This window comes from Vulpes vulpes, chromosome 10, assembly GCF_048418805.1.
Source record: "Vulpes vulpes isolate BD-2025 chromosome 10, VulVul3, whole genome shotgun sequence".
NCBI lineage: Eukaryota > Metazoa > Chordata > Mammalia > Carnivora > Canidae > Vulpes > Vulpes vulpes.
In genome coordinates this window covers 90,916,226-90,930,293 of record NC_132789.1, presented here as the reverse complement: position 1 = coordinate 90,930,293, position 14,068 = coordinate 90,916,226, and the positions used below count along the sequence as shown (strand labels likewise).

The 14,068-nt window shown below is 36.6% G+C and overlaps 1 protein-coding gene across 1 annotated transcript in view; it reads left to right on the top strand.

Annotated features, from left to right (window-relative positions):
* The first annotated feature begins 660 nt into the window (after positions 1-660).
* The window catches only part of ASIC5 (acid sensing ion channel subunit family member 5), a 33,702-nt gene continuing 20,294 nt past the window's right edge, over positions 661-14,068 (top strand). Inside the window, exons 1-2 of the mRNA XM_026016603.2 lie at positions 661-1,102; positions 3,898-4,204. Coding sequence (XP_025872388.2) covers positions 1,048-1,102; positions 3,898-4,204 — 362 coding nt within the window. The 5' untranslated portion in view covers positions 661-1,047. The remainder of the gene's footprint in view (positions 1,103-3,897; positions 4,205-14,068) is intronic.

Sequence of the window (14,068 nt, the reverse complement as noted above, 5' to 3'; positions counted from 1 at the left end):
GACAGGAAAGGGAAGGAAAGGTGAAGGGGTAAGTCAGCTGCCATTCCTCTCAAGAACTACTGAATTTAAAAATTCTCTGAGGTTGTAATGGAATCCCCAAAGAAGACCCCCTTCATGGAGAAATCCATACATCGTGAGATTGACCCTCTTTCCTAATATCTTTCATTTGTTGGGAACATCATCCCATGACTTTCATTTTACATCACTTGAAATTTCTTAGTTTGCTTCCATATAACACTAGTCTTAACTTATAGTACTGAGTTTCCAAGGAAATATATGTAAAATGTATCTGACCATGTTAATGGTTAAAACACTATTATGGTAACTAAAAAGACTGGAAGTAGCGAGCCATGCAGTTCCTCAGTTGTGTCAAGAGGTGGTGCCATTTATACACAGTCATGCATATTTCCCAGTTTATTATTTAATATAATAAATTCTAATAATTTCTCAAAAATGTTAATAAGAAGAAATAATTGACCTCTGTGCTTTATTAAATTTGTATGCTTCCCGCAATCATTACCTCTTGAGGAGGTTTTATGTTTTTTGCTGTCATTTTCATTGATTATTATTTCTGTTTAAAACATCTTCACTTGTTATTAAGAAAGTAACTTCAACCGGGAGAAGACATCTGTATCCCCCAAAATTCATTTCAACTGCATTTTGACTGAGAGCAGGATAAAGAGAGAGGTAGATGTAAGAGTGAAGGAGACTCTCTTCCAAGCGCATCACATGAGTGTCAACTAGGCTCCTCAGGGGTGATTCTAAAATCACAGATTTGTTGGGATTCTCTCTTTAATTCTGAGAAAACGATTTCCAAATTATATTTTTTCATTTCACCCTATGATGGCTTCTCCTCAGTCCGTAAATACCCATAGCTGTTTCTAGCAGCATTTTTGGTTTGCTGATCATGCTTTATGAGGCAAAACATAGCAACACAAACATTTAAATTACCCCCATGTTTTATGACCTCAACTGCTGTATTTTATATAAAGGCCACAAAATGAATATGGTTATCGATGAAAATCGGATATACCCCAAGGACTCTGCATGCTGAACTTGAGAATGGAGCAGACTGAGAAACCAAAAGCATCTGCTGAGAAAGGTGGGTAAGGACTCAACTGCTCAGAGCAGTTTCTACGTTCATTCCTACAGGCCAATCGAAGGGGGATTATGTTTTTCATTTGGGAAATCTGATTTCCAATATTACTTGGATATGAGTAGCATAGTTTTTGTTACATAGGAAAGAAGTAATTTGTATGAGGGAGACCAATGAAAATTGTTTTAAGATATTTACTATATGCTAGAATCCATTTTTTGGTTTTATTTTGTTTCTCTTTTTGTTGTTGTTTTTTTGGGTTATTTTGGTTTGGTTTGGGTTTCTATTGATCATGTGCCTACAAGTTTTATTTTTATTTTATTTTTTTTTCAAGTTTTATTTTTAAAACACAGTAAAACGTGTTTGATATTCCTCGAAATGTTTCTATGAGGATCAGTATTCAATACAAAGGCCACTTCCCATAACAGTGTAGTGTTTACTTCGGTCAGGGAAGTAAGACATTTCCCTAGCTTTGCGGGCTCATGTGCCATTTATTAAGCCAATTTTAACCTTCCTCATGGTAACATTTTACCTTGTTTCTTCACTGTTCGTGTACAATAATAAATTATTTATGAAACTCTTTTAAAACCTTAGCAAATGATTAAGAATATTCCAGTAACACCAAAGCAATTGTCAAGGAGTAGTATTAAACAAGCTGATTTTCAACAAATAAGCCTGAAACTTATTTTTCAAGGTAATACTTGCAAGCGGCAATACTTTTTGGTTTGCCAGTTACTGATTCCTAGATTACTCTTCCCCTTCTAACAGCATTGAGCCCTCTACTAGGAGGGGTGCCAACGCCCAGAAACAGAGTTGTCCTTCTGTAAGAGTCAATTTTTTGTGTTTGTAACTAATAGCTAAGTAATACACGAAAGAGTGTTGCTAAATTTATTTTGCTAGGAAATATTAATAACAATAAACTTTTCTTATATATTTTTTTGCCCTGGGACTGTGCCAGTTACTTTACATAAACATTACCTAATTTTGTATTAAAAACAACAGTATGTGGGACTATTGTAAAAGTTTTGTCTAAACTCAAGCTAATCAGATTAATACAAAATTTCCTGTTTAGTGGATAGTCTATAAAATAATCATAATATAATCTGTGCTTTGCAAATGAAATGGGGTATCTTAGAAAATGTTTATAGGTACCTTCTATATATCATAATGGAAGCTCAGCTAATTGGTTGGGACCTATGAAGTATTAAATCATGATTTAATGATAAGCCACACTTGAAACCTTTTAGAAATAAATTAATGCTGATCAGCTGACAGAAATAATATGTCTTGAATTGAAGCAAAAAATATAAAAGACAATTTTTTAAATTATGAACATTTTTTTAAAGATTTTATTTATTTATTTATTCATGAGAGACACAGAAAGAGAGAGAGAGAGAGAGAGAGGAGCAGGCTCCATGCAGGGAGCCCAATGCGGGACTCGATCCTGGGACTCCAGGACCACACCCCGGGCCGAAGGCAGGTGCCAGACTGCTGAGCCACGCAGGAATCCCAATTCTGAGCATTTTGAGGCCATTAAGAACTAGTTTCTTAAATTAAAATTGTAGACAATGTTAAAAAATATTTTAACCATTTGCCACGTCACTAGTAAATTAGCAGAATAACAAAAATAGCTAAGACAAACTGAGGACTTATTATGGTTCATAAGACATGCCAAGCCATCCCAGGTATTATCTTATTTAAAACTCCCAACAAACTCTTGAGGCAAAAGACTGTTCTCCCACAGAGAAGAGGAACTAAGTATTAGAAAGATAGAGAAACTTGGCACAGTGTCTGAACAACAGCACAGGTTATAAGAGGCAAGGCCTAGAATCAGGAGGCTGATATTCCCATTTCAAAGACTGTCTCATCCTCTGAGATGTTTGCAGCCTTCCTTCAGCAAAGAAACTCTCCATGTCTTCTACAGAAAGATAAAAATGAATTAAAACAACAGAAAATTTGGAATATGTCTATACTGCCAGAAAAAAAAAAATAGGGCCACCTTTTACCAGTCCTTATCAATCAATACAAATAAACAAGAGTTGAATGATCACTGGTAGTATTGAAAGAATTAATTCACTGTCTAAAGAGGTTGACGATAGACTCCTCACCTGATGGTGCAACTTTAAATATTCCAGACTAGATTAACCAATTGAAGTAAAATAATTGTGTTTCAAAGCCAGCGAAACTCCAGAAGTTCAGTCCCACAATACATTACTGTAGGACTAAAATTAATTGAAGACAAGATTGCTTTTTAGTCCCACTTACGACCCTCAGAAGAATCAGCCTGATTTTGCTCATGACATCTAAGGGACTCTGTGATTCTTCAGTGAGAAATTTAATTAAATTAATTGATTAATTACTTAATTTTTAAGACTTTATTTATTTGAGAAAGAGAGAGCACGCATGCGTGTGGATGAGGGAGGGTAGAGGGAGGAAGAGAATCAAACTCCCTGCTGCAGAGGAAGCCCCACCCAATCCCAAGACCTTGGGATCTTGACCTGAGCTGAAGGCAGACACTTAACCAATTAGCCACTCAGGTGCCCCGAGAAACTGTATTTCAAAAGTAAGAGCCATTTTTTTTTTTTGAAGATTATGAGTTGCAAGCCACCCATTCTTTCAGACCCATGCCATCAACACTTCTACTTCTACCTCTTGATTCCCAAAGAAATCATTTAACCAAGATGGATTTTGAATATCTATGTATTATGCATAAGAAGGGTAACCTGCTTGAACTTCTTTGAGTTATATTTCTCACAGATAGCATTACTTTTGTTTGTTTAATTATTTTGTTAAAACTTAAGGACTCTTGGAAAAGATAAAGCTATGCCTTTCAAAGAAACCGCTGCCATCTCCCACTGAACGGAAGAAGTTTGACCATGACTTTGCCATCTCTACTTCCTTTCACGGGGTCCACAATATTGTTCACAACCAGAGCAAAATTCGCAAGCTGATCTGGTCGGTGATAGTCTTGGGCTCAGTCTCACTCGTCGTGTGGCAGATCTACAGTCGCTTGGTCAACTACTTCACATGGCCCACCACAACATCTATAGAGGTTCAGTACGTGGAAAAGATCGAGTTCCCGGCTGTGACATTTTGTAATTTAAACAGGTAAAAATTCCTCTTTCAGTAGTCATAAGTCTCTATAACTTTGCTAGCATGACTTTATATCACTGAGATAGTTTCACTCTATGATATTGAATGTATATGAAACCATAAAGTTCTTAAATTATATCTAAAAACCTAAATTTAGGAGGGTGAAGAAGCTTATTTGATTTCTTCTTTATTTTCTTTCTTCCTTTCTTTCTTTTTTCTTTCTCTTTCTTTCTTTCTTTCTTTCTTTCTTTCTTCTTCTTCCTTTCTTTCTTTTTTCTTTCTTTCTTCTTTCTTCCTTCCTTCCTTCCTTCTTCCTTCCTTCCTTCCTTCCTTCCTTCCTTCCTTCCTTCCTTCCTTCTTTCTGTCTTTCTTTCTTTCTTTCTTTCTTTCTTTCTTTCTTTCTTTCTTTCTTTCTTCTTTCTTTCCCCAATTGCTTACTAGACATCACACCAAATCCTGTGCTTCGGTAAATGTAAAAGTCCTGATCCTTGTGTTTAGAGTGTGTTAATTAGCAAAAATGAAAGAAGCATAAGCAACCACAATGCAATATGTATGGCACTTGTGCAGTACAATAAAGTATGCGCACGGGATATGCCAGCACAGGGGGCAGGTGACAGTCTATATCTGGTGTCACAGGAGTCAAAGTATCAAGGATAACTAGGCAGTTTCCAGGTGGGAATGAGGAAGAATCTGAAGAGGGAACCACTGTGCAGAAGTAGTTTGGAGACAGGAAACGTTCTGATGTGTCCGTGATGAGACCTTTAATGTAACAGAGGCAGGCCAGCTTCATGGGTGTGTGACCTATGCAGTCACAGAGGGCTCTGAGCTCAGAAGAGCCTCACCCTTGGTTTAATGCTCTGCTGTTTTTAAGTCCTTAACTACAAGTCCCTCCAGAAAACAGCAATTCAACAACTACCCCAAGTCTCCTGTAGGAGGGCAGCTGTCCCCAAGAGGCCTTCCAGGGAAAACCCTGTATTTGCCCATGGATGAGCCTGAAAGATCACATATAGGATTTATCTGGGGGGTGGCGAGGCTGATTTCCTTAAGGTCTACCACTGATCCACTACTTGATCCTGGACAACTCTCTTAACCTTAGCTCAATTCTTACATGTATAAATTATAATGTATATATATATAATATATATGTAATATATATATTAAAACATAGTTGCTGTTATGTTAGATGAGATAACATATACACCATTTTGTCTTGTTCCTGGGGTCTTCCTTGGATAGGTGTTCCATACATATTAGATATTATAGCATGTTTGTGTGACTGTTATATATGTGTCTAGGTGTGTGTGTATCAAGGTCCCAAAAGTAAAAGCAAATCAACCCCACTCCCCAAAGATTTTCTATACTATTGCCTATGTTAAATGGCCTGCATTCTAATATAAGCAAAGGTTGGTTGAAGATATGTTATTAAAATAAAATGTATATACTATTTTGAAAATGGCAGTCTGAGGAACTTCACAGATTTCTTCAGAGAAAACAACCATAACTAGTAGAAAAGCAACCATTGAGGGTTAAATCTTCAAAATATGAAGAACTCCTACACCTCAATAGCAGACAAGCAAACAAAAATAACTCAATTTAAAAATGTACTAAGTATGTGAATAGACACGTCTTCAAAGAAGACATACAAATGGCAACAGGTATATGAAAAAAGTGTTAAATGTCACTAAACATCAGAGAAATGCAAATGAACACCACAATTAGATATCACTTCACACCTGTCAGGATGGCTATTATTAAAAAATTAAAAATAAATTTAAAAAAATAATAAGTAAATAATTTAAAACAACAACAAACATAGCAAGTATTGGTGAGGATGTGAAGAAATTGAAATTTTCATACACTGTAGGTAGGAATGCTCAAGGGAACATGCATTATGGAAAACAGTGCAGGGTCTTCTCAAAAAATTAAAAATAGATTTACCATATAATCCAGCAATTTCACTTCTAAGTGTGTATCCAAAAGAATTTAAAACAAGATCTCAAAGAGATCATCATTGTACTGGGGACAAACTCCGTATTTGCCCATGGATGAGCCTGAAAGATCACATGTAGGGTTTATCTGGGAGGTGGCGAGGGTGATTTCCTTAAGATCTACCACTGATCCACTACTTGATCATGGACAACTCATTTAATCTTTAGCTTTAATTCTTGTATGTATAAATTATAATGTCATAATATTATAACATGGTTGCTGTTACGTTAGATGAGATAATATATACACCATTTTGTCTTGTTCCTGCGGTCAACAATTCTGTATTGTACACTTAGATTTGTTTGGAGAGTAGATCTCATGTTAAGTGTTCTTATCACATAAAATCAAATTTTTAAAAAACTGGTAGAAAAAAAGAGAAAATCATTGTATCTACTACAATACCTAAAATATAATAAAATGTACCTAAATATATTTTTCTAAAGCAACCAATAAAATATTGGGAAATTGTCCTCAGAGAATATAGCAAATGAAGAAACACTAAAAAAAAAAAAAAAAAAAAAAAATTCCACTAAATCCCAATAAGAACAGTGTAGAACTTTCTTCACAAACCACTTAGTTCTTCTCTCTTTCTGTCTTAGCATGATAGAAGCTACATTCTAGGTAGGTTTGACCAAAAAGAAGGGCTCTTTCCCCTCCCCCTTTCCAGTAAAGGGCTACATTATGCCCAGGAAATGCAGGCAGCCGACATTCCATCCAATTCAACCTCATATTGCAAAGGCTAAATTCCAGACTAGAACAGGTAAGAGATGGGTTCGCTTCCTCTATGTCACCCCCTCTTACAGGGTGGAAGCTCTACCCCAGGCATGGCGGGCTGTAAGGCTTAATTACCTTCACCTCAGGGTGGAGCTTCCACACTGAGAGAGAGGCACGCATGGTCAGAAGACTAAAACCACTGTCCTGTCCAGAATGCTGCTGGTAAATATTTTGCCCAATGGGAGGGGCAGGCCATAAGAACAAAGAACTCTGACGTTCTCCCTAATGGAACTCTTCTTGTAACAGAGTGTGGTGAAATTCAGCTTTTCTTTTAACAGAGTATATGGCTCAAGCCTAAGGATGCCCTCAAAACAGAATAGATTTTGGTGGTAAACGATTAAGTGGAGGTTAGCAGGTTCATGAGACCAACAAGCTAAATTGTAGGCCAGCTAGTTTTTCAGTAAGAATAAAAAACAAGAGGGGCACCTGGGTGGCTCAGTCAGTTAAGCATCTGACTCGGGTTGCGGCTCAGGTCATGACCTCAGGGTCCTGGGATAGAGCCCCATGTGGGAATCTGCTTGCCCCTATTCCTCTGCTCCTCCCTTTGCTCATGCTTTCTCTCACTCTCTCTCTCCATCTATCTCTAAAGTGAATAAATAGTCTTAAAAAAAAAAAAAGAATACAGAAAAGAGATATACAAGAAGAATTCTCCCAGGGTCAGAAGAACTCTCAAAGACTGGCCTCAAAATTTACTCCTTTAAAGGGGCATGAATTCAATTAGATTAAACTGTGGAGAAATCTATGCCTCACAGTATTATTAAAAACAATGGAGGGCAGCCCGGGTGGCTCAGCGGTTTAGCGCCGCCTTCAGCCCGGGGCATGATCCTGGAGGCCCAGGATCGAGTCCCACGTCGGGCTCCCTGCATGGGGCCTGCTTCTCCTTCTGCCTGTGTCTCTGCCTCTCTCTCTCTCCCTGTGTCTCTCATGAATAAATAAATAAAATCTTTAAAAATAAATAAATAAAAACAATGGAGATTAAGATAGGGAAAAGACCAGCCACAAAATGAAAGAACTATTTGCAAAAGACATATCTGATAAAGGACAGTTAGCCAAACATAGAGAACTGTTAAAAATAAGAAAACAACTTGATTTAAAAATGAGTCCAAACATCAACAAACACCTCAGCAAAAAGAAATGTACAGGTGGCAATGGGGCACATAAAAAGATGCTCCACATTATATGTCATCAGAGAAAATGTAAATTAATGTAACAATGAGATGCCACAACACACACGCATTACAATGGCTAAAATCTAAAACAGACCTCAAATCTTGGTGAGACTGTGGAGCTACAGGGACTCCCATTCATTGTTCTCATTATTGAATTTAAAACACAGTATGTTACTGGAGATAAAGAGGTCAGTTTATACTGATAAAAGGGGTGATCTATCAGGAAGATATGATTCAGCATATATAGTTGCATGCTTCAGTACCCTACTTTCAGTAATCAATAGAACAACTGAGCAGAGGCTCAACAAGAAAACAGAAGCCTGAGCAGACTTGAACAGCCATATAAACCAGAAACTAGACCTAAAAGACATCTGTAGACTATTCTATGCTGTAGCAGCAGAATCCATACTCTTAAGTGCACATGAAACATTTTCTAGGCTAGGTCATATGCGAGGTCATAAAATAAGCTTCAATGAATTAAAAAGATTTGAAATCATTCAGAATATGTCCATCAACAATAGAATGAAATTATAAGTCATTAATAGAAAGAAATTCAGGATAGTCACAAATATATGGATATTAAACACCACACACCTAAATAGCTGATAAGTCAAAAAAGAAATGAGATGATATTAGATAATACTCTGAGATAAATGAAAAATAAGGATACAACATAAAAAAACTCATGAGATTCTGGGGCTCCTGGATGGCTCAGTCAGTTGAGGATCTGACTCTTGATTTCAGCTCAGGTCATGAATCGGGGTCATGGGATGGAGCCCCATGTCAGACCCCAAGCTCAATATAGAGTCTACTTGTCCCTCTCCCTCTACTCCTCCCCCTGTTTGTGCTGTCTCTCTTTCTCTCTCTCCTCAAATAAATAAATAAAATCTTTTTTTTTTAATTTTTAAATTTTTTTAAATTTATTTATGATAGTCACACACAGAGAGAGAGAGAGAGAGAGGCAGAGACACAGGCAGAGGGAGAAGCAGGCTCCATGCAGGGAGCCTGACGTGGGATTCGATCCCTGGTCTCCAGGATCGCGCCGTGGGCCAAACGCAGGCGCCAAACCACTGCGCCACCCAGGGATCCCAAATAAATAAAATCTTAAAAAAAAAAAAAAAATTATGGGATGCTACTGAAACCACACTGCCAGAAAAATTTCAGGGCACCTAATTTAGAAATAAGGAAAAATCTTGGGAAGCCTGGGTGGCTCAGTGGTTGAGCATCTGCCTTTGGCTCAGGGCATGATCCTGGATTTCTGGGATCGAGTCCCATGTCGGGCTCCCTGCATGGAGCCTGCTTCTCCCTCTGCCTGTGTCTCTGCCTCTCTCTGTGTCTCTCATGAATAAATAAATAAAATCTTAAACAAAGAGAAAGATCTCAGAGAAAATATTTAATACTCTGTGATTTAAGTGTTTTCATAACTTTTAGTATAAAAATTTAATTCATTTTACATAGCTCAAATTGCAAATCAATGATTTAGGCTCTTGTGTTAGATGGTGCTATCTCAAAAAAACTGCTAGTGTATTCTAGTTCAGTTAGATACAGGAAATACCCAGATCAAAAACAAAATTCAATATTTTAGAAACTAGGGATCCCTGGGTGGCGCAGCGGTTTGGCGCCTGCCTTTGGCCTAGGGCGCGATCCTGGAGACCCGGGATCGAATCCCACATCGGGCTCCCAGTGCATGGAGCCTGCTTCTCCCTCTGTCTGTGTCTCTGCCTCTCTCATTCTCTCTGTGACTATCATAAATAAATAAAATTAAAAAAAAAATATTTTAGAAACTATAATTACTGAATAAGGAAATTCTTAATTGTAAGGGAATTATTCTTTCTTATGTGACAAAGAACTTAGGTGACATCTGTATTGTAGAGGTTACAGAATTTTCATCTCCCAAAGTCTAATTTTATAGGTATATAATTTGAATCCCAGTACATGGGCATCTAACCCAATATAGTCCACCAGATTATTGGCAGGTCAGGAAAAAACTGAAGCTGTCTACTGTTTGGTTCTCAAAGCCACTGGTCTTCAAATGTTTTGGTTCTTGGGCCACATAATGGAAACTTGAAAAACTATTCTTCTTATATATTTTAAATTGATATTTAATTTTAAACCATAACTGTAAATAAGTTTATTTGTTATTTTAGGAGATTAAAAAATGTAAATTTTATGAGACAGAGTAGGAGAAGAATCATTGATGATAAGAATAAATATTTTAATTGATTCCATGAAGTTTTAAAAATTTTATTGCATAAACCACATTGATATAAATCACATAAATAGTTATCTGTGGACTTTACTTGATTTTCCCAATAATCTAGAAGTCACACAGAATAACTTAGTTACATTTAAAATAACAAATCATACTGCTTTGTACTACTACAGCTTTCCTCAACTCACAAGATCCCAGCAAGGGCTCAAGCACCTTGTGTCTAACGCCAACCTTCACCTTAATCAGAAATATGTGCATGATAAAGCAAGACAAAATTTAAGGAGCCTTGATAAATTAATTCTTAGAGTCTTTTCTGAAGCAAGATACAATTTAATTGTGTGAATGGGTCTATCAGCAGCCCTGAGTTTGTCACACACTGGTATGCATTATATGCTATGATTTGTGATGGGTGACAGGCAAAAAGTCTTTCATAAATGAGAGAAGAACCATGGTGAATGCAGGCTGTTTTTAAACTTCAGGTAGAAGTTGAAGATCTGGAAATTTATTCCCTTAAAATTGACTGTTCATGAGTACCTTCAGGTCCGTGCACATAGTTTGAAGACCAAGCTAAGCTAAACTCATCGCCTCCGATTTACATGAGAGAAAATAAGGCTTACCATTGCAATTTTCCAGACCTCTGCAAAAGATGTCTGCTGTTGGATCCTACTGTCTGTAGTCTTGCTAAACTACCTTATCGGCAGGAATGGATACCTGCGGTCAAGAAACTTTGCCAAAGGGTCTCAAATTATTAGAAAGGGTTTACTTTTAATCATGGGACTTATGCAGTATATATGACAGCCTAGAGTACATAATTTTTGCACCATTCCCCTCCTATAACAAAAAATTTTGCACCATTCCCCTCCTATAACAAAAAATTATATTTTCAGTTACAATTATGAAATTAAATATATGGCAACAATAGCCTATTTGTATTTGTTCTAAAAATGTTTTTAATTAGGCAAATATAACACAAAAATGGGGGGGAGCAATGCATTGATAATTTTTAACATTAATGTATTTTTGAAATAAAAAGAAAAGGTTTGAGGGATCCCTGGGTGGCGCAGCAGTTTGGCGCCTGCCTTTGGCCCAGGGTGCGATCCTCGAGACCCGGGATCGAATCCCACATCGGGCTCCCGGTGCATGGAGCCTGCTTCTCCCTCTGCCTATGTCTCTGCCTCTCTCTCTCTCTCTCTGTGTGTGACTATCATAAATAAATAAAAATTAAAAAAAAAAGGTTTGAAAAAAAAGAAAAAAGAAAAGGTTTGTATTTTGCATCCATTGCAGTTATGAATAATAATAGCATTGTAGCTTCCAGTTTTTCAGCCTTTTGCAAATTTGTCAATGGTTTCATCAAAATTAACCTTCTTTATATATTCATGTTCAATAGAGCTAGATTTGTAGATACAGTATGATTCACAGTTGATTGAAAAATACTTATTAATTTTAGTTTTGAAAATTTCTTTTACACTAGGCAATGATTATACAAAGAAGACAAACTCATCAGGATACACTTGGCAGAGATTTATAAAAATTACACTTCATGATAAATTCCAGGAATTGCAGTACTGCTTATGGTTTTGTTCCTGTGGGATCCATTCTAGAGACTTTCAGATGTTCCTGTGTCAAACATTCTCACTAAACTATCTTCATAAAATTAATCACAGATTTCCCTTATATTACATTTGGTAAAAACGTCTGAAATTTGTTTCCTTCTACTAAATGCAGGAATAAAATAAATAAAAAATAGAAACAGAGATAATGACTGGATGTAGTGAATATTGATACTATTTGAGCAATTGTATTAGAATGAGTAACTCGAGTTCCGTTCCTTTATCATCACAGTAGTCACTGTGCTTTTTTGTTTATTCCAAATCTACTATTTAAATGCAAAAACAATATGAGGTAAGAGATTTTATTTTTTTGTTGTTTTTTGTTTTTTTAAGATTCCATTTATTTATTCATGAGAGACGCAGAGAGACAGAGAGAGAGGCAGAGGGAGAAGCAGGCTCTCTTTAGGGAGTCTGATGCAGGACTCGATCCCGAAACCTTGGCATCACGCCCTGAGCCAAAGGCAGGTGCTTAACCACTGAGCCAACCAGGCGTCCCAATAAGGGATTTTAACTAAAAGATAAAATCATGACTCTTACACAAGTATAAAATGAACACCTGTCAAAGATTTTATTTTAGTAGAGAACTATGAGATATTAAAATTGGCTCCTAGGAGAATCCAAACAGAAGATATTCTCACCTATTTTTCCTTCTCATAAAAAGATCTGCAAAATATACATTTCTTTTTAATACATGGTAGACTTAAATCTGTCTTGGTGGGATTCAATGAGGGCCTGAGTCAGGCATCAACTTGGACATCAGATGAAATGTGTGCATTTGGGTCACAAAACCTGGGGATGTGTAGTTAGAGGCATTAGTACATGCAAGGACAGATTCATTAACCAGCTATCATATTAACTTGTTTAAACAAATCAATGGATTTTTATTCCTGTTTTCTTTTGCCAGCCTCTTACCAGTGCATGTTAAATAAAAGAGTAAAGCAAGTAAAACTATGCAAGATTTCTGAAAGAATAGACTTGGGAAGATTTATAAATTTGAATTAAAGCCAAAAATACACTCAGAGCAAGACACTTTGGTTTTATGATGAACAATACGTCTCACAAATTTTTTTACTTCCTTTGTTCCAAATATTGTTAGACCTTATTCATTAAGTTTAGCTCATCTGCTTAACTCACCTTCATGGTCTCAACTATTATTATTATAATTAAAAAACCTTTTTTGAGAATATTTTAAAATGCCCTCCCTTTTACCCTTTTTAGCTATTGTATTTATACCTCTTTCATGTGGGAGAATTCCTTCATTTCTTTCCACAGGCACTTTTGAAAAGAATCCAGTGAACATTGGATCTCAGCCTGGATAGAAACTCCAAAGTTGCAGGGCTTAGGAGCAGGTCCCTTGTATGTTATCACTCACAGAGACAGAGAGCTGTAGGGAGTTCAGTTAGGCCTAACACCGTGATCCTCCCCCAAATCACTTGCAGATGTGGACTGTTAACTCCCCAAATTTTGACCAAGAGAAGCAAGGTTGTTGGATATACTCCTGTTAGGTGTAATACCACCATGAATTTCCTTTTCTCTAAGAAAAGGGGAAGTCAAAGGAGGATATGTGTAGGATTCTAGAACCTTAAGGCCATCTAGATTCAAAGCTGGCTATGTAAGATATTGTATTAGGACCTGACCATGAAAACCTCTAAAGGAATGTATGATATTGGTTTGGGTTTGTTTTTTATTTTCCATGTAGGGCACTCTACCTTGACTGAGAAAGGGTTTAATGTGGCTTGTATGAGAAAGCAAAATTATATAAAAGATAATAGAAAGTGAAGAAAGTACTTACTGTAGTTAGGGCAAGTAGATTCCTTCTGCTTTAATTGCCAGGAAAATACTTTGATAATAAAGGAGGCACTAATTTCATGAATATTTACCTAACTCTCACTAAATTCCAAGAACTCTTCTAAATGTTTTAGGAAAAATAACTTAATCCACAAAATAACATTTTGAGGTAAGTTTTTTTTTTAACATACCATGATTTTGCAAGGGAAGAAGCTGAGTCACAGTGAGATGAAGAAATTTGCCAAGTCATACCATGAAATGCCTACAACAATCAGGGCTTGATTGGAGAAAAAGAAGCACTGTGAGTGACACAGAGAAAGGACTTTTTTATAAGGAT